Source organism: Bubalus kerabau, chromosome 7 (assembly GCF_029407905.1).
Source record: "Bubalus kerabau isolate K-KA32 ecotype Philippines breed swamp buffalo chromosome 7, PCC_UOA_SB_1v2, whole genome shotgun sequence".
In the NCBI taxonomy this organism is placed as follows: Eukaryota; Metazoa; Chordata; class Mammalia; order Artiodactyla; family Bovidae; genus Bubalus; species Bubalus kerabau.
In genome coordinates, this window is record NC_073630.1 from 76,359,591 (window position 1) to 76,386,060 (window position 26,470).

The 26,470-nt window shown below is 39.8% G+C and overlaps 1 protein-coding gene and 1 pseudogene across 2 annotated transcripts; one reads left to right on the forward strand and one right to left on the reverse strand.

Moving 5' to 3' along the window:
- Positions 1-1,428: 1,428 nt before the first annotated feature.
- LOC129657900 (RE1-silencing transcription factor-like) lies at positions 1,429-26,255 on the forward strand. Of its 2 annotated transcripts, XM_055588672.1 has the most exons (5): positions 1,429-1,817; positions 2,727-2,842; positions 7,964-8,867; positions 14,064-14,147; positions 20,631-26,255. In XM_055588672.1, exons 3-5 carry the CDS (start codon positions 7,973-7,975, stop codon positions 22,646-22,648), a joined length of 2,997 nt encoding a protein of 998 aa, XP_055444647.1. In that variant the 5' UTR covers positions 1,429-1,817; positions 2,727-2,842; positions 7,964-7,972; the 3' UTR covers positions 22,649-26,255. The 2 variants fall into 2 exon arrangements, with proteins under 2 accessions (XP_055444647.1, XP_055444646.1); XM_055588671.1 differs by lacking the exon at positions 2,727-2,842.
- Positions 6,087-6,905, reverse strand: LOC129657901 (EKC/KEOPS complex subunit TPRKB-like; annotated as a pseudogene).
- Positions 26,256-26,470: the final 215 nt, after the last annotated feature.

Below are 26,470 nucleotides of genomic sequence, written 5' to 3' on the forward strand. Positions count from 1 at the left end.
ACAGCATATTAAAAAGCAGAGACATCGCTTTGCCAACAAAGGTCCATATAGTCCAGACTATGATTTTTCCAGTAGTCATGTATGGATGTGAGAGTTGGACCATAAAGAAGGCTGAGCACTGAAGAACTGATGCTTTTGAATTGCGGTCCTAGAGAAGACTCTTGAGAGTCCCTTAGACTGCAAGGGGATCAAACCAGTCAAGCCTAAAGGAGATCAACCCTGAATATTCAGAATGGACTGTTGCTGAAGTTGAAGCTCCAATACTTTGGCCACCTGATGTGAAGAGCCAATTCATTGGAAAAAAACCTGATCCTGGGAAAGATTGAAGGCAAAAAGAGAAGGGTTGGCAGAGGATAAGATGGTTAGATGGCATTACTTACTCAGTGAACAGGAATTTGAGCAAACTCTGGGAGATAGTGGAGGACAGAGGAGCCTGGTGTGCTATAGTCCATGGGGTTGCAAAGAATCATATAGGACTTAGCGACTGAACAACAACTCTGAAACTTCGTAGCACTTGCTGCTCTCTTTATTGTAATACTAGTGATTGTCCAACTTATCTAGATCGGTTAACCAGGGCCTTGAATTCCATACTAAGGGGCTTAAAGAGGGCCACTAGGTTTCAAGGCAAACTAATAAGGTATTTCTGGTGAAAACAAAAAAGAAGCGGGTGCAGAAACTATTCTGTCTCTCTTGCATATTGCTGTGTCAGGTATCATGCATGGCTGCTGCTGCTGCTAAGTCGCTTCAGTCGTGTCCGATTCTGTGCGACCCCATAGGCAGCCCACCATGCATGGCTACCCTAGTTTAAAAAAGTGGAAGCAGGTTACTCTCTAAAACTTGTTTACTAAGCAGCCTCCCCATCCTCACCACCTTCTCTACCCTCTCTAATGCTATACCGAAATAGTACTTTGAAGGTTCAGCAATGACGTGCTTACTTTCCATGTCTAGGGATTTGTCCCCACTGTCCTCATTCTCACAATTTAAGTCCATGATCTTTCAGAAACATTTTCTTCTTACAACTCACTAACAGATCGAGGATTTTGTTTTTTATGTAATCCCCCCCAAAGAAGCTTAATACGAAGCTTAATTGGTTAAGGGTGGCTATGGGTGGAGTCTTCAAGAAATTCTGAAAGATACTTTTGAGCGTTTTAGACTTGAGCGGTTGACAATGCTCCTAAAGTGAAGGGTCAAAGTCTGTAGACTTGTTTTTAACAGCGCTCCAGAGCTGGGAGATAACTCTGTTGTTAGTTTATGAAGGAAATCAACAAATGAAGAGGGGCTCGGGTCTTTTTTTAACCTAAGAGTCCAAGTGAGAGACTGGGAGAACCAGGCGCGGTTAACCCTGGGCGCGCCCTCCAGTGCAGCCGGGGCTCACAGCTTACTTCGCCCAGGGGCGGGGCGCGCCAGGCGGCTAAGCTTCTGAGCAGCAGAGGGGGCGTGTCCGGCGGGCGCGCGCGGGCGGTGAGGGGGCGTGTCCCGGGAGTGGCGGCGGCGGCGCGGGTCGGGTGCTCGGCGCAGCCTCCTGTGTTGGAATGTGCGGCTCCCGCGAGCTCAGGGCGCAGGAGCGGAGTAAGCGCCGCCGAGGACTGGGGCCCCAGAGCCTGCTGTGGGTGGCGGCGGCGGCCCGGACCGCAGGGCGAGAGCCAGCGGCCTGAACACTCTGTGCAGCCCCACTGGGTCTTCGCTGGCCTCGACGAGCCCAGCGTCCAACTTTTCCACCGTCACCCTCCCCTCCCCCGAAACTCCTGCAACAAAGAAAAGTAGTCCGTGAAGGAGCGGCGACGCGGGTCGTCGCCCCTCCTCGCCCAGAAAGGCCGGTAAGCGCGGCGCGATCTGAGACACGGTCGGGTGGGGGCGGCGGGCCGGCCGGGCGGTCGTGGCCGCGGAAAGGGGAGGGCGCGGAAGGACGCGGAGCGAGGCGCTGTCCAGGGCTGATTTGCAGATACTGTGGCTCGGGTGGCGGCGACCGCCGCGTCGGGCGGGGGCGGGGGCGGGCGGCCGGGCGGGATCGGGTTACATTGTCGCCGCCGGGGGGCTGGGCCGGGGGCGTCGGTGAGGGGCGGCGCGGCGCCAGGACCCCCTCCCCAGTCGAGGCCGAGTCGCCGCGTCCGCGCGGGCGCAGCCGCGGGGATGTCTTGTTCTGAGGCCAGGAGCGGAGCTGCTTGGGGCCCTAGTCCTGAAACTAACTTCCTCTAGTGCTCCTCCTGCTCCGAGTCCCGCCGCAGCCCCTCGCCTGCCGGCGGTCCTCGCGTCTTCCTCCCTCCCCGGCCTCTCCCTTTCGCCGGAAGGCGCCGTTGAGTGCGGCCGGGCGGGTTGAGTCAGCCCGGGACCCGGGCGGTTCCGCCAATGGGGCTGGACAGCGATTTCTGCGCTCTAGCCGCCAGGCCGCCGAGGCCCTGCGTGCGGGGTCGTCTGGCCGCCAGAGTCGGCGGGGCCGGGGCGCGAGTCCCGCGGGGCGCCGTGGGGGAGTGAGCCTCAGACTTCCGGGGCGCAGGGGGCCCCCTCTGGCACTCGGGGCCCGGGGCCTCGGGAGGGCGCCCGCGGAGGCTCCCGGCCCCCTGCGGAGGGCGAGCCCTGGGCGGGCGAGGAGCGGGGACGACGACGACGCGGCAACTTTGCTTTCTCTTCCCGGACTGGGGCGCGCGGGCCGGGAGGGGGCAGCCTGGACTGGGAAGACTCGGTCTGGCCCAACGGCGCCCCGAGTTTGCCCGTTTCGCCGTCTTCAGTGGTGGGGAGCCCAGGAGACGCTTCGAGACGACTTGGTGTGTCGATGGTGCAGTGAGCGGGCCGAGGCGAGGGGAAGCGAGGGCGCCGGAGTTTGCGAAGAGTTGCTTTGTGTTTGGTACGTATTTTGAGAAAATGGCCGAATGCCTATTTCAGTCAGGAATGCCGCGGCCGAGGCCGGCGCTGGTGAAGGCAGCACGTAGGATCTGAGCGGCACATTGGGCTTTCGGGCTGTGCGCGGACGGCCTTCCTGAGCAACGTGGAAATGCCTGTGGGGATGGTAGTTAGGGTTTGGGGAGAATTGGGAATTACGAGTCGCCTGGGCTGTTTCGTTAAGGCTTTGGACAGCCTTTGCTTTGTGTGATGGCATTTGATTCCGACTTTCTTTGGTACCTATGACTCAACGAGTTTGTTTATGCACTTGGGTGAAACGGATTACTGTTTGTATTTGGGGTTTAGCATTTTTTTTTTTTTTTTAGTCTTTGCCATCTGTTTTGCTTTTTCTGATTTGTAAGAGAACACCTGATTCGTGAATAACACCTTTTAGATTGGAAACGAAAGTGTGAAGATGGTGTATGAAAACCCCAAGGTGATCTTGTAATGGCTCCGCTGTGCAAGTGGGCCAAGTCAAGCACAGTGCAAGAAAGTTGCTGATTGTGAAAATGAGTTGTCTTATTTTATATGGGAATTTGAAAGTTTCTTTACTTTGATTTGTGAAGTCTTTTTTTTTAATTTGTGAAGTCTTAAATACACCAAACATCTCTTCTCACAGGGGAAAAGGTGATTACTTACTTTTTGTTTGTTTGTTTTTACTTTGTAACAGGTCACATAATCAAAAAAGTAGTACTTTTTCACAATATAGTTGATCCTTGAACAATACATGTTTGAATTGTGGGGGTCCACTTATACATGGATTTTTTTTTTCCAAGGAATAAATTGTAAAGTTTTTGAGCTTTGCAGTATTTTGAAAAAATTAACAAACCAGCCGTGTAGCCTAGTAATATCAAAAAATTAGGGGAAAGATGTTATGAATATGTAAAATATATGTAAATATTAGTCTATTATTTACTACGGACAAATCTCATAGAAGGTTGAAATTTATCAAGACTTGGACTCAACCGCATAAGCCACTACACTAGTGCCATTCATCGAAAGGTAAATTGAGATTCATTATTAAATCATAATTGTGTAAAAGTAATTCTAGTACACACAGTACTAATGTAATAATTTTGTGGCCACCTCTTTTTAATTTTGTTGAGCTCGAGTGTTGCAAGTGTCTGCTGAAAATGCTAGGTGAGGCTAATCAGCCCTCTGTCCAGTAAATTGTGTTTTCAGTACAAAGTCACCACTTGCAGTTCTAGCGTATTTTTCATCCTGTTTAGTGCAATACCATAACATCATGGACCCATACATAGTACCACTTGTGATACCGGAAGTGCTCCCCAGAAGCAAACTTGTTACAAGAAAAAGTTGAATTGCTTGATGTGTACTGGTGTAGATTGATGTCTGCACTTGAGGTTGCCCACCATCTCAAAATAAATGAATCCATACTAATTTTTTTAAATTAAAGAAAAAGGATATTCCTGACATCATTACTGCAGCTACACCAGCAGGCCTGAAAACCTTGCATGTTTTGGGAAATACCTTTTTATATCAAATTGAAAATTCACTTAAAAATTGTTCACTTATTTATTTTTGGCTGTGCTGGGTCTTTGTTGCTGTGCGGGCTTTTCTCTAGTTGTAGTTGTCACTAAGTCGTGTCCTACTCTTTTGTGACCCTGTGGACTGTAGCCCGCCGGCTACATGAGATTTCCCAGGCAAGAATACTGGAGTGCTCTTTAAAGTAGTGTTGCTTTGAACAGTGCTCCTGGCCACCCAGAACCGCACAAATTCAACATTAATTATTCTGAAGTGGTCTACTTTCCCTAAGAAAGAATTGTCTCTAATTCTGCCTCTGGATCAGGGAGTCTTTAAGCTCATTAGACATGCATGATACTCTATGAAAAAGATGGGAAAGGTTGTCAATCCTATGGGAGGAGAACCCTGATAGAACATCATGAAAGTCTGAAAGGATTACACCATTGAAGATGCTGTTTTTATAGGAAAAGCTGTGAAACCATCAAGCACCACATAGTAAATTCCTGTTAGAGAAAACTGTCCAGATGTTGTGCAAGACTTCACAGGATTTACAACAGAGCCAATCAAGGAAATTATGAACAAGATTCTGGATCTCACAGCAAAAAAAAAAAAAGTAGGATGAAGAGTTTTAAGACAGGGGTCTTGGAGAAATTAAAATCAGAAGAATTAAGATAATTTGATGGAGATGAGTGCTTTTTTACAACATGAAGCATTCTATGATACAGTGAAACTAAAGCATACCGTGTAAGGATTGATACCATATAGGAACATTTTGGGAGAAATGAAAAAGGAAAAAAGTCAAACAAAATTGGGGATGCATTTCCATCAAGCTGCATGAGTCTGACTGTCCTGCCTTCTCCACTTCCTCCTCCACCTCTTTCACTCCTTAGCGAAACCAACCCTTCCTCCTCTCAGACTGCTCAATGTGAATGAAGACTAATAGGTTGAAAACCTTTGTGATGCTCCACTTCCACTTAATGAACAGTAAATAAACATCATGTTGTACAGTTAATAAACTTATCAGTTGTGTGTGTCTTGTGAAAAATCTAGTAACTTTATGGCAAGAGTCCTGAGATGTTACTGTGTCATCATCTTTATCACCTAAGTGTTCATTCCGTAGGACAGTGTGCAAGACTCGTATTGAAGTGGATAGCCTACCCTTACATTAATATAATGTGATTGATATTCAATATAAAATTAACTATCTGTTTTCCTGCTGTTTTTTTAACTGTGCTTTCAAAAAATTACACCACCACATAGTATGCCTTTCTCCTAGTTGGCAAAACTGTATCAGCCTGTTGTCACAGGTAAGTAGTTTTTTTTTTAATGTGACATTTCCAATACTGTGGAACCAATATGACTGTAGTAATGTATGCCATAACATTTTTATAAAGATTCATTCATCTGCACATGTGCTAGACTATCAGGATGCAATCATATTGATCACATTAAGTTATCATAAAGCAGTCATATTGTTGCTTCTTTGTTAGTGCATAAATGTTATATCCATAAATAAATATGAATTTCATACTGTCTTTTTATTTTTGATGTCTAGCATTAGTAATGTTTAACAACAACATTTTTAATTGTATAAGACAATATGGGTATCTTACATATGTGTGCATAAACTTATGATATCAGTAAATACATTACTGTAAATATATTTTTTTTTTTTACAATTTCCCTTTTTTTGATGCTGGAAAATTTTTACTGTTTCTGTCATCTCACAAAACATCTTTTGTTGACATTCTGCAAGTGATAACATTCAATAATATCCCAAGAAAGTATCTTTTTATTTCTGTAATATTTGTTATTTCAAGGAGATTTTTTAGAGAAACTTGATGACTTTCTATCTGAGATATTACATCTTCCTGGTTTATGTGTTTTTCTCCCTCTTCAATAAAAGCAGTTAGAATTGAAGTGTCATTTGCTGTGATACCAGAATTTTTCAAGGCCTGTGAAATACTGTTATTTGGGGAAAGATTGAAAATAATTTCAGTAGGTAAAGTTCTTGTTTTCATTTTTCCCATTTTGGAGAGGTGAACGGCTTTGTTTGCTGCCACAAGTATCTGAAATGGATTGACAGTCACTGTTCAGTTCAGTTGCTCAGTTGTGTCCTACTCTTTGCGACCCCATGAATCGCAGCACACCAGGCCTCCCTGTCCATCACTAACTCAGAGTTTATCCAAACTCATGTCCATTGAGTCAGTGATGCTATCCAGCCATCTCATCCTCTGTCGTCCCCTTTTCCTCCTGCCCCCCAATCCCTCCCAGCATCAGGGTCTTTTCCAGTGAGTCAACTCTTCGCATGAGGTGGCCAAAGTATTGGAGTTTCAGCTTCAGCATCAGTCCTTCCAATGAACACCCAGGACTGATCTCCTTTAGGATGGACTGGTTGGCAGTCACTGTAGGGTTTATTAACTAGCCATCAGTGGCACCTTCGAGGGCCTTTTTTTCTCAAGTCTCAATTTTTTACATACGTAAATAACAGAAGGGTCATTCTGTATTTGGGGAAATAGGTTCTGCTGAGGTGTTAACTGCATTTCATAGATTAGCAGGATTCAGTACTCCCAGAACCTCAAGACTAGCTCCCTGTTCTTGCCAGCTCCTTTGTCACAATTTTGGTGAGTTCGGGCTTACCAGGATGATGTATAGCCACTAGACTGTTAGCCTACAAAGGCCAAGACTGAGCTGATCATTGCGGGGCTACATCCCAAGGCCTGGCCTTGGAAGATGCTCCATAAATGAAGGTGCAGAGAGTCTCAAGTATCACCTGGAAGGTCACGATCATGGGTGTCAGGGTTGGGTCTCCTGTTCTTGCTCACCCCCGCCTGGCCTGGCCCTCCTTATGATTTTATTAACATCTTCTTTTCTCTAGCTTACTATATTGTAATAATACAGTATGTAATATATATAACATACCAAGTATGTGTTAACTGTCATCAGTAGGCTTCTGTCAACATTAGGCCATTGGTAGTTAAGCTTTTGTGAAGTCAGAAGTTTCACTCCATTACACCAGGGAGTTAGTGCTCCTAGCCCCTTGTTGTTCAAGGGCCAATGGTAATTTATTCTTTTGAAGATAGTTGAGTTCATATGAGATTTAATTCTCGGAGCAATTATTACAGGCTTCTACTTTGCAGACCTTACTTTAATCTGTGCACAGTTGGCTTTTGGATTTTTTTCCCCTTTCTGATTTAGACCAGTAAACTGTTGAAGGGGGAGTTAAGAGGACAGCAGTTTACTATTCATGTATAAAATTTAAAATATAATTTTAAGTAGCTCTAAAAATGAAGGTTACTTAATTTTTCCACCAGAAAGTAAAAGTGCTTGAGGGAAGACATGCCATGTGTCAAACACTTGATAGAATTTCCTATAGGGGTCATAGAAATTTTTTTGATGACTGCAATAAAGAGAATTTGGAATTACAAAGCTATTTTAAAGACTTATTTTCAATAGTTAATGAAGCTTATTGGGTTTAAAGATTATATGGGGAAATGTATTTTTTTAAGTTACAAAGAATTACAGTGATGTTTTGTTTTAGACCAGTAAAAGTTGTGCTTAAATTGGAGCTTTTGTGTGTTTTGTTTTGTTTTGAATGCAGAGCACAGATATGGCCACCCAGGTAATGGGGCAGTCTTCCGGAGGAGGAGGGCTGTTCACCGGCAGTGGCACCATGGGCATGGCCTTGCCAAACGACATGTATGACTTGCCTGATCTCTCTCGAGCTGAACTGGCTGCGCCTCAGCTCATCATGTTGGCAAACGTGGCCTTAACTGGGGAAGTAAATGGCGGCTGCTGTGATTACCTGGTTGGCGAAGAAAGACAGATGGCAGAATTGATGCCTGTTGGGGATAGCAACTTCTCAGATAGTGATGGAGAAGGACTTGAGGAGTCTCCTGAGGTGAAAGGCGAACCCAGTGGGCTGGAGAACATGGAACTGGAAAGTTTGGAACTCAATGTTGTGCAGCCACGGCCTGTGTTTGAGGTAGCAGCTGCCTCAGAAACGTACAGCTCAAATAAAGACGTTCCTCAGGAAACACCCGTAACAGAGGACAAGTGCAAGAACTTGAAGAGCAAACCCTTCCGCTGTAAACCATGCCAGTATGAAGCAGAATCTGAAGAGCAGTTTGTGCATCACATCCGAGTTCATAGCGCCAAGAAATTTTTTGTGGAGGAAAGTGCCGAGAAGCAGGCAAAAGCCAGGGAATCCGGCTCTTCTACTGGGGAAGAGGGCGATTTCTCCAAGGGCCCCATCCGCTGTGACCGCTGTGGCTACAATACCAATCGCTATGATCACTATACTGCTCACCTGAAACATCACACCCGAGCCGGGGACAATGAGCGAGTCTACAAGTGTATCATATGCACGTACACCACAGTGAGTGAATATCACTGGAGGAAACACCTGAGAAACCATTTTCCAAGGAAAGTTTACACATGTGGAAAATGCAACTATTTTTCAGACAGAAAAAACAATTATGTTCAGCATGTTCGAACTCATACAGGTAAGAGTACCTTTCTCATTTATTAAGTGTACTGTACCCCCCAAAATGGAAAATGTGAAAAATTTCAAACATCTCAGAAGTAAAGAGAATGCCTCACTGCACCCACAGGTACCCATCACCTATATGTGACAGTTAAAATCATTATTTTATCACATTTGGCAATCATACCTCATATATCAACTCGTATGTCAAATAACAGCTTTATTGAGATATACTCCACTTCGACACAGTTCATCCATTTACTGTTAAAATGCATTGGCTTTAGTATGTTCACAGAACTATGCAGCCAACACCACAATCAATTTCAGCACATCTTCACCTCAAAAGGAAGCCCTTCTCAGTGGTTGCTGGCATTTCTCCCCTACACCCCTGAATCACTTTTAAATTGACTTTCAAATCTGTGTAATTAAGGGGTCTTATTTTTTTTAAGCATTGTTTGTAACTATTGATAATTGCATTACATTTTCTTGGTGTGAATTGGTACCTTTGAGGACTGATTACTGGTCTGAACAACATAGATAAGGTAATCTAGTGCTCTGCTCCTCCCGTCAGCAGAGAAAAGGGCTGTGGAACGCTGTTCTCATCAGATCGCATTTGCAGTAGTTGTCACTCTGTAGGACTGAACCCCGTGCTAAAAGTGAGTCCTAGTGAGGAGAGGAATTGATGTTGAAGTGGTAGGCATAAACAAGAAAGCTTGCAGATAAAATTCCATTACAAGAAACACATTTGCAGCAAGATTTCTAAGCTCCAACAGATGGCTTCTGTGTTATTTAAAATCTGGTCAAGTAAAATACTTTGCAGTCTCCTTGGAATCTTTTTTAACCTGTAATTAATTGTCTCCAGGCTTTAAAACCATCTTGTTTCAAAAATTAAAAAAAAAGTACAAACATTTCAAAATTACATGGCATAGGAAAGGAGAGTTTCTTGGGAATCCTACACCATTAATCACTTAACTGTTTTAATTAAACAAACTATTAGACTAAACTAACCTCACCAACAGTATCATAAAACAAGTTCCAGATACCAAATATACTTCTGCCATAAATACTTCATGTTCTTTTAATAATTTTGTGAAACCTTGGGGCCTAATTTAGGATTGGCCTTAATCTGTAGAGCTTTCAGGTAGTAACTGACATATGGTAAAATGCATGAGTTTTACATGTACACATTTATGAATTTTTTTTAAAAGGTATTATTGGCAATGGTGAATATTTACAAATCTGTACTCATAACCAGGCTTCCCAGGTGGTGCTAGTGATAAAGAACCCACTTGCCGGCACAGGAGACATAAGAGACCCAGGTTCGATCCCTGGGTTGGGAAGATCCCCTGGAGGAGGGCATGGTAACCCACTCCAGCATTCTTGCCTGGAGAATCCTATGGACAGAGGAGCCTGGCGGGCTAGAGTCAGACTCGACTGAAGTGATTTAGCACTTAACCTAACCACCATACAAGTCATCATAAAGAATATTACCAGTGTCTTTGTTGTACTGAATTTTGATTTTATTAGTGTCAGTTATATTTTAACACTTTCAAAATTGTTGAGTCACTTAAAAATTTCCCCCAAATCTAAAAATGTTTTCAATGATAAATCAAAGTTAGCTGATTTAAGAACATAAAAAATGAGAAAGATGCAGAGATCTGGAAAAATTTTACTTTTAGTATAAATTTCCAATTTTTTGTGTGAATTTTTTGAAACTTAAAAAAAATTATTTATTTAATTTATTTCAGGCTGCATTGGGTTCTCCTTGCTGTGCTAGAGCTTTAGGGGCTACTCTCTAGTTGCAGATTTCTCATTGTAGTGGTTTCTCTGCTGGCAGAGCATGGGCTCTTGGCTCATGGGCTTCAGTAGTTGTGGTACGGGGGCTTAATTGCCTCGTGGTATGTGGGATCTTCCAGACCAGGGATCAGACCTGTCCCCTGCATTGACTGACAGGTGGCTTCTTAACCACTGGACCACCAGAGGAGTTCAAACCTTTTTTGTTACAGTGGTTTTTTGTCATTTAATTATAGTCTAGGTGCCTACTTTTTTTAATGTTTTGAAATTTTATTTTCATTGAGTTATAATTAGCATACAGTATTAGTTTGAGGTATACAACATAGTGATTTAACATTGTTGCATGTCATGAAATGGTGACTAATTTTAATGGCTGTATTTTATATACTTCATCATCTATTGAATAACTTTCCCTCAGCTTAAGGTAAGGTTGATATTTCCACAATAATATCATGACTTCCATAGGTACACATATCTCATTTTGCATTTTTAGTGTTAAATTTAGCGTGTCTTAATACTTTTAAAAAGCTTCCTTCCCCACCACATCCCATTATGTTTATTTGTGGTGTTTAAAAAAAAATTTTCAAAATAATTTGTTGGTGTATAAATAGAAGGATACTGTTTTGATTATGTAAATTCTGAGAGTACCTCTGGTTTTAAATGCATGCATGAAAATTGTATTTATGGAAAAATTAATTTAGTGCTAATGAGCAGAAATATAGAAATGATCCACAGGAATCACTTGTTTCTTACTTCTCACTTAGGGAACCTTTTCAGGTTCACTTAGTGGGTCTCTTAAGTTCCTTTACTGAGTGCTAAGGGTTAGGTGCTTTTACTTTGCTAATCTTCAGAAAAATTTGCTGAGGAAGCAGGGTGTTTATTTACCAAAGGCCTGAAGTGATGTTCCCAGGGTCACATGCAGCTAAGATTTAAAGTTCTGAATCTCTTTTTATAGGTAATTATCATGGTAAGCGGCTGAGGGTTTTTATTTGAATCTTCACTCAAAAGATTTTTCACTTTGTGGGTTTGATATTTAGCCAGTTCACAGTTTCTCCTTTTTTAAAAATTAATTTTTATTGAAGTACACAAATTCTACTTGAAAAGATTATATTTTTGCCTTATGTATGCCTGAAAAATTACTAGCATTTCTAGAGTATTTGTGTCTGGTTTGATGAGTTACACAGATGGAAGCAATCTATTTGTTATGAAGAATTTTAAAAGTAAATTATCCTTAGTTGATCCTTCATGTAAATCTGAAAGGGTATTAAATTTTTCTTCCGTTCACTTTTTTTGGTAACAGCTTTACTAATATACAATTGATAAACCATACAAATCACTGTGGATTGAACTATTCTGAGTATTTAATATAAATGGAATCGTGTGATCTTTGGTAGCTACCTTCTTTCACTTAGTATATTTTCAAGGTTTATTCATGTCATATGTACAGTACTTGTTTTCCTTTTATTGCCAAATAATACTCTGTTGTATGGATAAGTAATATTTTATTCATCCATTCATCAGTTAATGAATATTTGGGTTATTTCCAAGTTTTGGCTATTATGAATATGGGTATGTTTTTGTGTAGATGGAATATTTTTATTTCTCTTGGTTAAGTATACACCTAGGAATGAAATCACTAGACCATAGGTAATTATGTGTAATCATTTGAGTAACTGACAAATTGTTTTCCAAAGTGGCTGCACTGTTTTACAGTCCCACCCATACTGTACTGAAGTTCTGAATTCTCCACAAATAATTCTCCTAACAAATATATTTTAACATCTGTCATTTTGATTGTAGCCATCCTTTGGGTGTGATGTCTTCATGTCTGTGGTTTTGATCTGAATTTTTCTAATGGCTGATGATATTGTGCATCTTTTCATGTTTTTATTGGCCATTTATATGTTTTCTTTATAGAAATATATCCAACATTTTTTAAGCTGTCTTAAAATTCTTCCATGTCAAAGTATGCATTTTGTTGCTATGATGTATTTACAACTAATCTATAGCTACTGGCTAATAACAACTGAATAGTTATTAAAAATACATGTAACACTCATCAGTGCTTTCTATTTTTTTGTACTCATCTTTTCCTTATCCCATTTTTTAGACACATCTATTACTGTAACTTACAAAATAATAACTGATGTTTATTGAGGGCTTTGTGTGTTAGGCAGTGCATTAAATGCTCTGCATATATTTTCTTGATTTAAATTGTGGCTCAGAGGTTAAAACGTCGGCCTCCAATGCGGGAGACCTGGGTTCGATCCCTGGGTTGGGAACATCCCCTGGAGAAGGAAATGGCAACCCACTCCAGTATTCTTGCCTGGAGAATCCCATGGATGGAGGAAGCCTGGTAGGCCAGAGTCCACAGGGTCGCAAAGAGTCGGACACGACTGAGCGACTTCACTTTCCCTTTCAAAGATACTTTTACAGAAAAAGAATCTTCTCCAGAGTCATAATTATTATCTTGTGGCCAAAGAACAGGTGAAAACAAATTATCAAGCCTTTTTTTTTTTTTTTTTTTTTTAATGTAATGTTCCATTGTGTCCTGAGAGACAGCTGCTTTTATTTTTATTTATTTTTTAATTTTTCTGGCTGCACCCCATGGCATGTAGGATCTTTGTTCCCCATCCAGGGATCCAAACCATGCCCTCTGCATTGGAGGTGCAGAGTCCTAACCACTCGACTGCCAGGGAAGTCCCTATCAAGCTTTTTAAAAGATACATGTTTTGTGGTTGACAATGTGTGTCCAAAAAATACATATTTCCTGCCTTTGAGTCTTTTAATTCTTTAGTAAATTACTGTCCTGTCATCTTCCGTTACTCTCAGTCCCTGTCGCATAATGATTATAATTTGCTTTAACACTGACCTATTTTATAAAAGTTCTGGCTACCACTTGAAAATTTTAGCTTGAAACAATAGCTTACTCACTCAAAAATGTTATTGCTTAAAGCTAACAATTTCAAATAATAGTTTTATCATTTATAAAGACCAAAAAAAATTACCCAAGTCATAGCATCAGAAAATTTGGGTAGATTTTTAAAAGAATATCATTGAAATATAGTTGATTTACAATGTAGTGGATTTTTTTAAGGATAATTCTATTTTTAAAATGTTGCTGATAACCTGATCCAAGATAGTTTTTCAGTTCTTAATATTTAATGTAATAACATGTAGCATTACTGTGAAAATTAAAAGGGCTGTGAGAATTCAGAAAGCCAATGATACTTTTTATTAGCAAAGCTGATATAATGTAGTTATGTGTATTTTAAATGATCTTTCTAATACATGATAAAAATTGATCATTTTGTCAGGAACAGGAGAAAAAAATCCTCAATACTGCATGATGTGTATATGGTTGAGAATGGTATTTGCATTATTTTATCATATTTGAACACTAATCATTATATTTTTGTAGGTGAACGTCCGTATAAATGTGAACTTTGTCCTTACTCAAGTTCTCAGAAGACTCATTTAACCAGACATATGCGTACTCATTCAGGTTGGTAAGAAATGGGAACTTAAAAAAAAATTTTTTTTTATTGTAGTGCTTTACAATGTTGTGTTAGTTTCCACTGTATGGCAAAGTGAATCAGTTATACAGTATACATATCCACTCTTTTTAGACGTCTTTCCCATCTAGGTCACCACAGATCATTGAATAGAGTTCCTTGTGCTATAAACAGTAGGTTCTCATTAGTTATCTGTTTTCTCATAGTAATTCATATATATATGTCAGTCCCAATCTTCCATCTATTGTTTTTAGTAAACTGCCATTATAAGAAAATTCTTCTAGACTTGGAACTGGATCCTAAATGTTTATTTATAGCATAATTCTGAAATTAGAAGTAAAAATTAGTGGTCTGCTAGGGTAGAGCTGTATTAAATGGAGATTCCTAACCAAGGAGTCCATAGGTGGAATGTCTAAAACTGAATGTAGATGTATGTGTGTACTTTGTCCAGGCGGAGGGTCCTTCAGTTCAGTTCAATTGCTCAGTCGTGTCCGACTCTTTGCGACCCCATGAATTGCAGCACACCAGGCCTCCCTGTCCATCACCAACTCCCGGAGTTCACTCAGACCCACGTCCATCGAGTCAGTGATGCCATCCAGCCATATCATCCTCTGTCATCCCCTTCTCCTCCTGCCCCCAATCCCTCCCAGCATCAGAGTCTTTTCCAGTGAGTCAACTCTTCGCATGAGGTCAAAACTTAAGTTCCATGATGTAATAAAAGTTGAACATAGACCAAGGCTGGTTAATCCTTTTTGAACTCTCTCTGCTTTCTCATACTCCCACCCAGCTGCCCTTGCCTCCTTTAGCCTCCAACAGAGCATAACACCAAGTTTCATACTGTGTGGTTACCAGGTTCCAGGGATTCCTTCTTATAGCTGCTCAGTTTCTGAAATTTGGATTTGTTCTCTGGGAGTTGACAGGGCTTCTAGGGCTGATTTATAAAGAGCCAAACTTTAGAGAATGGTAGATAACCAGGATTCCAATTTATTAACTTATAATAGATAAAATATAGGACTATAGCAAGTTGAAGATTTATATCCCTTCCAGTGACTGAAATTATCAAGAGCACCAACCAGAATTGGTCCCCATTATTTAAAACGTAGATAGATGGCAAAGTTAGGTCAATATTAGCATAGTGGTCTTGAGTGGATAATTCGTTTTAGTCACACTGACCCTTGGTGAACAAGCACATCTGATCAGCATATTCTTCTAAATTTAGAATATATAGCCCCGTGGGGGAATTCTGCTAAAATTTTCCTGTGTACCAAAGTGTATATAGACCCAACTCCCTTACCTTAGGATAATAGTTTGTGGTGTCTAATTGGATAGCCACTATCCATATGTGGTTACTGAGCTTGTGAAATGTGGCTGGTTTGAATTGAGCTGCATACCTGAGTTTAAACAGTATGAAGAAAATTATATAAAATAATATTTTAAAAATATTGATTACATTTTGGCATGATGCTGAATATAGTGGGTTAAGTAAGTAAAATTATTGTTACTTGGTTTTTTGGGGGTTTTTTTGTTTTGTTTTTAGCCTTTGTAATGTGACTGCTAGACAACTTAAAGTTACCTCTGTTGCTTGCATTTTATTTCTGTTGGGTATTTCTAAGTCAGTGATTAAGACTCGATTACAGTATGAATTCCAATTTGAGCAGCTGTGAGGGATCACAGCATGTTTACTGGCCCTTCTTGACCTTACATGCTTGTCAAGTTTTATACTTTGAATGTTCCTTCTCAATCTTCTTAACTATTGAGTTGAGTCACTTAACCAGAAACCTGTTTTTAGTATTACTTTTGGGTGCTTCGTGGTTTCAGTTTCTGCGGGTAACATGTATGCTTTGTTGAGGGTAGGCCATCATATCCTACTAATATTTGTGCTGTAGCCTTTAAATAAAAGAGTTTTTCATGACTTAGATCATTTCCATTTTCATAACTGTCTTGTCTTTGCAACCCTGTAGACTGCAGCCCACCAGGCCCCTCCATCCATGGAATTCTCCAGGCAAGAAAACTGGAGTGGGTTGCCATTTCCTTCTCCACTTGTGATAATAAGTTCTGTTATTGTCCTCATTAAAGCCTTGAAGGAATACAACCATTTTTTCTGTGGAATGTCCTCTCTTCTGGATTTGTCTTAGCTTTCTCATGGTATCTTTAGTTTTTCCTCTTTCCCTGTGCCTTGTATAACATGTACACTGGTAATTAAGTCTAAATGCTTGAATTGTGTCTCACTTGAAATATCTGGTTGACCTTATATTAGTGTCACTGGATCAGAATGACAACACACTTGTATGTTTTTCATTGAATCAGTAATACTCTTGTCACTGTATAAATCTGTATCTCTGTTTTACACCAAACCATAATGATTTCCTGAATGATTTTGCATTGATTATTATTATCTTTTGCTATATTTTAAAGTTGATTTTTACTAGTTGCCATTGTAATATAGCAAATATTTTTAAAGTGTTAATAATGAGTAGCGGTTACTATTTATTGTATGCATGCTGGGTGCTGAAAAATTGAAACTTGTTATCTCAAATCTTGGTACCTCTAGAATACTTAAATCCCAGTTTATAGATTAGGACACTGGTTTTGAGAAGATAAATGTTTTATCTAAGGTTAATTTGTCATTCCTCCAATTTAGAAGAGCTAGGGTTTGGCTTCAGATTTTCACACCCTCAGTTTTAGTCATCAGCAGTGTTTACAGAATATTATGGCTCAGCAAATGGCTCAAGAAGCTACAGAATAATGAAATTAGAAACACAAAGTATGGAGATAGCAAAGCCACTGTCTTTTATTGGATGCCAATAATTTGTGAGTCACTAACAGGAAACAAACATGGCTAGTTTGTTTTGTGTATGAGTGTGCTGAATTATTTCCAGTGGATCCTATATTGCAAATCATTGAGGCTAAATGTGGTCAAATTGGGAAGGTAGCCTTCCTAACTGGGTTGTATGGAGTGAACATCTTGGGTGCTTTCTTTGTGGTCTGGAGTCTGATCTTTACAGGTCAGCTTGGGCATTCACTTCCCTGTTCATCTTTTAGGGAAGAAAAGTGTGTGCTTAGATTAATTTCTGGAAGAGATTAGGCTCCGTTGAGTTGGTACATTTTAGCTAAAATGACAGATTAGTTAATGAAACAAAACCACATTGGTTATTTCCTTGGAGTACTTCCATTCAGGTAGGTCTTCTGAGGCCAAAGTCAGAAGGGATCAGAGTAATGGTGTGGTGAAATATATAGACACACTAACCTAATCAGCTGTTATTCTGTGTTTTATTTGTGTTTACAAGTGATGGTTTTGAAGCATCCTTACTTAAATAGTTTAGAGATCCTGATACATTCAATTTATGTTTGCCACTATATTTTTGTATGTATCACCCTGGATAGTTCCCCCATTCTCCTAGCATAGGAGTTCATTTAAAAAATTTTTAAACAGTATTTTATTAAGTCTAATTTACACACATGAAAATGCACACATCTTAGGTTTACAGGTCAGTGACTTTATATATGTTTTCTCTTATTTGACTGCCATCTAGGTGAAGACACCAAATGTTTCTACTACCCTTAGAAAAGTTCCCTCTTTATTCTTTCCAATCAGTACTCCCCTATTTCCCCTCAACTGATAACTCTTGATTTGTTAATTTTTTTTTACTTCTGTAAAATGTTTTTGAGATTCATTCCCTGCTGCATTACCAGAACTTTTTGTTTATTGCTGAGTAGTATGCCCCTGCTGCTGCTGCTAAGTCGCTTCAGTCGTGTCCGACTCTGTGCGACCCCATAGACAGAAGCCCACCAGGCTCCCCCATCCCTGGGATTCTCCAGGCAAGAACACTGGAGTGGGTTGCCATTTCCCTCTCCAATGCATGAAAGTGAAAAGTGAAAGTGAAGTCGCTCAGTCGTGTCCGACCCACAGCAACCCCATGGACTGCAGCCTTCCAGGCTCCTCCATCCATGGGATTTTCCAGGCAAGAGTACTGGAGTGAGGTGCCATTGCCTTCTCCAGTATGCCCCTATTACTGTTTAATTAGAAATTCCCTTTATACTCTTCCTGGGCTCTTTTTGATAAGAATGTGCCTTATATCTGTACTTTATTTAGGAAGAATAAAATAGACATATGACACATTCATAAAAGTAAAATTAAAAATGAGTAAATATTCCTAGAACTGGAAAAGGGAATTAAGTTAAAACTGTTGGTACAGGGCAAAAGAATGTTCATTCAGCTAGGTATTAATAAACTGAACTTGATGAATTGATTTTTCAATACAATAAAGATTTAATGACAATAAAGCAAAAATGGGGGTGGAGTGATGGAAGCAGTTAAATGATGTCATCATAGTTGTAAACAGAATCCTAGGAGTTCCCATTCCCTGACTGTTTCACACATGGAGGCTTACACCTTACTTGATGCAGGCTGTGTAAATACCCTCATTCATTAGGGTTTATAAAATGACATTTGTTTATTTATGGCTCTGCTGGGTCTTCATTGCTGTTCAGGCTTTTCTCAAGTTGCAGTGAGCTGGGGCTTCTCTTGGGGTGCTCACTGTTGTCGTGTCTCTTGTTGGGGAGCACAGGTTCTCGTGTGCACAAGCTTCAGTAGTTGTGGCACATAGGCTCAGTAGTTGAGCCTCTCGGGCCCTAGAGCACAGGCTCAGTAGTTGTGGCACACAGGCTTAGTTGCTTCTCAACATGTGGAATCTTCCTGGATCAGGGATCAAACCTGTGTCTCCTGCATTGGCAGGCAGATTCTTTACCACTGAGCCACCATGGAAATCCATAAAATGACATTTTCATTATAATTCTTTTATGAGCTCAGATATTTTCCTAAAGGGATCAACTCCATTCATCAACTCTTTGTATACTCAAAGGCAGAATTTATACAGTAAGGCAAGATAAGCACATGAAATCTTCCCTTTTGTTTAGCCATTCTATAACTTAGACCAGTTTATTCCAAAAGTCATGAATTATAGGCAATGTGTTTTGACTGTTTGGCCATCTGTCCTATACTAAGTGCTCGAAATGGATTGGATTATTTATAGCTTACAACACTTAAGAGTACTTTACAAATGAGGAAATTGAGCCTTAGAGAGTTTTCAGTACCTTGCTGAAGACCTCACGGTAAGTTGCAGAGCCCCATATTTGGTCCCCCCAGATATTCTTATTGTAGAATAAGTTCTTAACAGTTATGTCACATTTCTTTTCCCCATTCTGTGTCTATATATGTTAAGTTGATGTTTGTCTCCATTTAAGTCATTTAATGGAAAGGACAAGATAGGACCAAGTAGAGAGTAATGCATCATGTTTTAGAAATCTGTTGGTAGACTAATACGTGGTCACTGACAATGGGAACATAGTCGTAAACTGCGTTTTCAGTCTGCCATACCTGAACAAGTTTTTGTGATCTGTCGTCACACATCTTTTTAATCAGGTAAAGCTTAGCATCTATGTGGTTTTATTAATATCTGAATAGTTTTGCTTTATGAAAAAAGATTTGGTGTGAATTTGAGAATGTTCGAGAGATGAATTTTCATAAATGTCAATTTCCATTTTTCTGCTATGCATTCCATTGGACCAGTGGGGTTTGGATACCGTTTGGTAATATTTGCTAGACTGTGATCTAGATGGGTATGTATTCAGGTAGAATGAGTTAAATCTTATGCCTTTAATTTGGGGGTGGGTGGGAGGCTTCTGGTCTTGTATGTGCCTGTGGTTATGACTTCTTGTTCTTATTTAATATGCCATATCTATTTGTATGCCCCTTTTCATTTACCTAGTTCCTTTGTCCAGTCTAGAAGAAGGTGGGAGAAAATTAAGAAAAGATGTTGTTTGTTAAACTTTTTCTGTAGAATAGCAGCTCTGGCACTGGAAAAGTTTGACTCAGCTCTTGCCATAAAGGACAAAGGATTAAATCGAAACAAAACATGTTTTGCTCCCTGAGGCCAAGGCATTGTTTTAAAACTTTCACATGGAAGGTCTGGGAGTGTGGCAGAGAGTGTAAAATACTTGAAATTCCAAGGTTGTGTACTATTCCATTATATGTTTAACTAAAGATAAAAACTTTATAATTACCTTATCTCTTTGAGTGCCCTTGTCCTAGAATTAACATTAAGAACCTAAGCCCCAAGGGGTAGCCAAAAAAAAAAAAAAGCCCAGATTAGTTTGCCAGTAATTGTTGTGTACTTCTTGATGTATCTGTGTTCTTTACTAGTGACTAAGAGTGTTAGTTAATGAATTTTTGAAAGATGATTGAGATAATTATTCTTCCATTTGGTATGAGAATCAAAGGATAGAGCAAAGATATACAAATAAATATGGTAAATATAAATTGCATGATAAAGTCTTCATGAAATAGTTTTGGTGGTTTTGTTTATATATGTATATCTCTATATCTATCTCCACTTGTTGATGAGCATATTTGAATAAACCTTGAATTCATTTCTTAATGTGTGCCTTCTGTAACATCTCTTGTCTACCTTCAGGTGAGAAGCCATTTAAGTGTGACCAGTGCAGTTATGTGGCCTCTAATCAACATGAAGTAACCCGCCACGCAAGACAGGTTCACAATGGGCCTAAACCTCTTAACTGCCCACACTGTGACTACAAAACAGCAGACAGAAGTAACTTCAAAAAACACGTGGAGCTCCATGTTAATCCACGGCAGTTCAACTGCCCTGTATGTGACTATGCAGCTTCCAAGAAGTGTAATCTGCAGTATCATTTCAAATCTAAGCATCCTACTTGTCCTAATAAAACCATGGATGTCTCAAAGGTGAAACTAAAGAAAACCAAGAAGCGAGAGGCTGACTTGCCTGATAACAAACTCACCAGTGAGAAAACAGAAACAGAGCAGACCAAAGGAAAGGGGGATGTGACTGGGAAGAAAAACGAGAGGTCTGTAAAAGCGGAGAAGAAAGATAATGTTTCAAAGGAGAAAAAGCCTTGTAGTAATGCCTCAAGCCAAGTGACCACCAGAACGCGCAAATCGGCCATGGAAGCTAAAGAAGTGGATGTGTCCCCGGGAAACAATTCAGAAAAAAGCTGCAAAAGCAAGAAAAGCAAAAGGAAGGCGGAAGCTGAAGCCCATTCCTTACAAGAGCCTGTTGATGATGAGGAACCTGTGACAAAAAAGAAAAGGAAGGCAGAAAGCAAATCCAAAAATAGTCAGGAAGTGCCAAAGGGTGACAGCAAAGTAGAGGAGAATAAAAAGCAAAACATTTGCGTGAAAAACAGTACAAAGAAGAAAACTGTGAGAAGTAAATCATGTAAGAAAAGCAGCCAGCCTGCTCAGAGGCGGCCCACTCAGATGGAGTCTGCTCAGGTGGGGTGTGTTCAGACGGAGCCGCGGCCGCCTCCTTCTCCTCCCCCTCCCGCTCCCGTGGGGTGTGGTGAGGTCGAGGTTGTCCAGAAGGGGCCTGTTCCCATGGAGCCATCTCCTGCCATGGAGCCTGTTCAGGTGACCCCTGTTCAGATGGAGCCTTCTCCTCCTCTTCCTCCTCCTCCCCCAGAGCCTGCTCAGGTGGGATCTGTTCAGGTAGAGCCTCCTCCCTCGCCTCTCCCTGTGGGGGCTGCTGAGATCGAGGTTGTTCAGAAGGGGCCTGTTGAGACAGAGCCTCCTCCTCCCATGGAGCCGATCCCCAGAAGGTCTCCTCGAAAAGATAATAGAAAGGAAAAGTCCAGCATGCTGAGTGAAATGGCACGGAAGGAGCAAGTCCTTATTGAGGTTGGCTTAGTGCCTGTTAAAGACAAGCAGCTTCTAAAAGAAAGTGCCGGTGCACAGGATCTCTTCCCACCATCACCACCCCTGCCAAAGGAAAGCTTAAAGGGGGAAGAATCGAAAGACCAAAATTTGTTCCCTGCAGGCGAAGGAAATAAAGAAGCCCCTCTTGAAAAAGTGGAAGCAGAAGAGGCAGATAAGAGTCTGGCTGGTGTTGCTGCTGTTATCAAGGAATCTGCCAACACTTCATCCTCTGAAGAAAACTTGAATATGCCAGAGGGTGAAACTTCAGAGGATAAACATCAAGCTGAAGCTGTGCTCTGTGAAATGGAGATGGACACTGATGAGAAGAAAGCAGAGAATATCCCCAGCAGAGACTTGGCAGTTGAAGAACCAGTTTCACCACCACTTCCTGCTCTACCGCTAGAAAAACATGAAGCCGTGTCCACAACTGCTGTGGCCTCACCTCCTGTCACCGTGGCAGTAAATGAGTCTCAGGAAATGGATGAAGACGAAGGCATCCACAGTCATGATGGAAGTGACCTAAGTGACAACACGTCAGAGGACAGTGATGATTCTGGATTGAACGGTGCTCGGCCAGTTCCACAAGAGACCAGTGGGAAAGATGGAAAGGATGCCTTGGCTGTCAAAGTGGCCGAGGGAGATTTCGTTTGTATCTTCTGTGATCGTTCTTTTCGAAAGGAAAAAGATTACAGCAAACACCTCAATCGCCATTTGGTTAATGTATACTTCCTTGAAAAGGCAGCTCAAGGGCAGGAGTAATGAAACTCTGGTCAAGGCTTCAGTTCTTAGTGTATAAGGTCTCTGACATTTTATATTCACTTGGAGTAGTAGACAGCCTTTTGTTTTTAAAATCAATTACTGTCCAGTCTTGATTTTTAAGTGGCACTCTTTTTCTTGGACTCTGTGTACCTACTGATGTACACATTTTAGCAAATCCAAGGGAGTTAGTATACTAAACCAGCGGTCATCTAAACCTGTTAGCTTTTTAAAAATGTTTTTATCTTTTGCCTTTAACTGAACCAAGGATGCCAAGGTGGTATTAGAGCATTCTATCAATTTGTTCAGCAATAACTTGTCAGTTTTTTCCTCATGTCTGTCTTCCTTTTCACTTTAGTTTATTCTTCATTCCTTGTTTAGCCCTATAAAAATTGGCTTACTTAAATAGCAAATTACTTGAAGAATTTGCCTGCTTTATTTGAAGTTAGCACTTTAAAATTGTGTTAAAGATGAGAAAATACATTGAATTTGAAGAGAAATTCTGCCAACAGTAGATGTTCTATCAGTTCAGGTATTTACTTCCTGATTTTTGATCAATAGGTATTTCTTATTTGTGTATATGTTAATTGTCATAAAAAAAAAAACACTGATTTTGGTGTGTTTTTTTGTTTTGGTGCTTTAATGGCTTAAGATTGCACTTTTTAAATCTATGCAGTTACATTTTTTTCCCTAGAACTAGCATTTGTGTTGAACAGTAACACTTTATACATATATGGCATTTTATTTTTTCCTCTTTGGAGGGATGCTTTTATTCTTGTTTGCAAAGGGCAGGCTTTTTTTTTTTTCCCCCTTTGCTGCAATTGTCTTGCAGAATATTATTGTGTGCAAATTTCTGAGCAAATGAAATATGTAGGTTCAATTCATATATATGCCAGAGTCTGCATTTCAAATGTTATTTATTTTAAGTGGATGTAGTGAAATCATAGCTCTCAGTTTGAACTTTACAATAAATAAACCACTAGGTCTATATTGAATGGATATTTATCTCAAGTATCAACCATAAGTAAACTTTTGACGTGTCTTAGTACGTCTACTTCCTAAAAGTGCAGTGTTAAATCGTATCTTAGAGGAAAACCTCATTCGTAGATGGTTGTTGTTTATGTCTACTCCGCTGAATAAAGGGCTGTAATTTTTATTTGGAAACTGCAAATCTGGAACTAGGAGGGATAATTACTCCTTCAAGTTACACACAATATGAGTTTGTGAGATTCCAAAGCCATAGCAGTTATACAGAAAATCTAGGATGAGAGAAGTAGTATGGTAGACCAGCTGCTACTTCCTGTGAATACAGTAGAAAAGGCTGGTGAAACTGAAGTTCAGTCCAGATTTTTAAAAATCACACTTTCTCAGGGATCTCCACCAACTAGTGGGTGTCCTGGCTGTTCCTGTGACTGCCTTTTTCTATAGGTGAGGCCTCAAATGAGTTGTAAGCTATTCTGGTGTTCCTATGAGGGTACTTTGTATGGAAGAGTATATACTCCCAAACTTTGTTGGTAGATTCTTTGGCCAGTCACCGAAGAGTATGAAAGAATCCAGCAAAGGATTTTTCTTATTGATAGCAGTTACTCATTGTAGTCCAGTAAAGTATGATCCCGATAGGGAGCCTTGAATAATTTCAACCCTCCCATATTCTTTTCTGAAATTACCACTTTATATTTCATTTATTTTCTTTTGTCTGATGATGTCTGAGAAAGGTTTCAGAGTTCAGCAATGCAACGTGAAAGATTAGGAAAGTATTGAAGTATTGGTGGGAAACTTGATAAAAAAATCATAAATTAAAGTTTGATAAAAGACATTTGAACTTGGAATTGACTGGGAGGCCAAAGATATAAAGAAGCAGAAGACTCTCAAGACATGAGTAAGTTGTGTGTTACTAGTGTGTGTTTTGTATGCATGATGGGGATTTGTAAATGATGTTGAATTCTAAGCTCCGACAATCATTGTCAACGAAAGATCAAGCTGCAAATATTTATGTTTTAAAACTTAAATTATAAGGCTAGTTAAACCTTTCTGACAACTATTTTTAATGTTCATGGGTACATTTTGTATGTTACCTTTAACAGTATATGTGAAAAAATTCATGTTAAGTACAAATTGCCAACTGGGAATCAGTTTGGGAAAGAGGTTTTGTGGATTCTTTGATACTTCAAAAAAAAATTTGACTTCTGGGGAATTTGGTTAATTTTCTTATCTAGATTTTAAGGCTAGAATGCCAAAAGTGAACATATGAAGGAAATTAAAACCCTTTATTAAAGTGATCTGTGAAAACATTGTTACTGGAAATTGAGTGGACTTGAGGCCTTTCTTCCAGAAAACAAGGACTTGATTGTCAGGCCTATATTAGGTTCTGAAACTTAATGCCATGTATTTGTACTTATTAAAAATTGTTTCAATGAAAAGTGTATTAGTAATAAGAACTTCTGGTCTAGTTGGAAGTTCTTCCATTTAAAAAATGTGATATTTACGTGGAACTGTTTTGAGTCTTTTTGTTTTCTCAGTTTCCCCTCCACTGGATAGGATTGAAGCTAGAATTTTCCCTTTTAATAAAGGAATGAAAGGTGAACATGTTATTTGTAAGTTGATATTTAGTCCTAGAGCAAAAGTTGAAAGACTAGAATATGTTATAAGCCTAATCCTAGGTAGCCTTATAAAAATATCTCTTTTAACTATCTTCTGAACCTATATTCACATTGGTTTTTAAGATATATTAAGTTATATATTTTTTCTCTTTCCAGAGCTGCTTCTGTGGGGCTACCCCCCTCTTTTTTTTTTTTTTTAATTGAGTTGGCATTCACAAAGGGCTGCATTTTTTGAAAGATTTCTTACAACTATGGCTGGGTATTTTACTCTAGTCTCCCAAGAAGGGCCATTATAACTTTATTGTGACTTTCGAAGTGACTTCTGAAGTGACTTCTGAAGTCAGTTGGTCTTTAACTTTGGGGACTATTTTGCATGTAAGTGCTAATTCAGATTTAAGCTTGAGTCATCGCATATCATCCCATGAATATTGACAATGGACAGAATACCTTTCCTGTAGTTTCAGTTCTAGACTGAAAAGCTTGGGAAGAAACTTCATTTTCTTTTTTGCACAAATCAGAAAAATAGCTACTGTGCAGAGTTTCCTTGTTGACCTCAGCAGGTGAACTGGACTTCTAGTTTTAAATCAGACTAGATTGGATGGCTTTTATATTTTCACATGTATACATAGACTCTCCCCATTTTCATCAACATCCATTAGTTATTGAACTTTATGAACTGGCATTGAGACATTACAACAATGTTTTGTTGCACCAACCTTATTAATTTTTACAGTGCAATACATGTTATTTTTCAGAGACAAACCAAAGTTTAATTTCTCAAGGTTCATGCTGTTTACTTCAGCAGCATTTGATGGAAGATCTTTTATATACATTTGTAATAGATAAAAAATAAACCAGACTGCAAATCCTTTTTCTTTCTTTTTTAAAGCAAACCATGTACCAAGTTTTTTGGTTCAAATTGTGTAGGATAAGTTAAATTGCATTCTATTAACAAATATGTGTATTTCTGTAAGTATAGTTATGTTGAAATAAAGTTTTAAAACATTTTATGGCTTTGTTTATTATTGGTATATCAGGTAAGTCAAATTTATTTGGCTGAAATTATAAGTGTATTAATAATTTTCAAAATCTTTTACCCAAGGTAACAATAACTCATGGTAAGTAGAAAGATTGTGGCAGACATTGTCCTTTGGGCTAACAATCCTAGTGGGTAGTACTTTCAAGCCTTTCTTTCTATAATTTGTTTTCTGGGAGGTGGAGCTGA

Excerpts from the sequence above, each read along its gene's own strand:
- LOC129657900 (XM_055588672.1), top strand. The coding sequence starts at position 7,973 with ATGGCCACCCAGGTAATGGGGCAGTCTTCCGGAGGAGGAGGGCTGTTC. Across the intron at positions 8,868-14,063 it reads GCATGTTCGAACTCATACAG|GTGAACGTCCGTATAAATGT; the intron begins GTAAGAGTACCT and ends ATATTTTTGTAG. Across the intron at positions 14,148-20,630 it reads ACATATGCGTACTCATTCAG|GTGAGAAGCCATTTAAGTGT; the intron begins GTTGGTAAGAAA and ends GTCTACCTTCAG.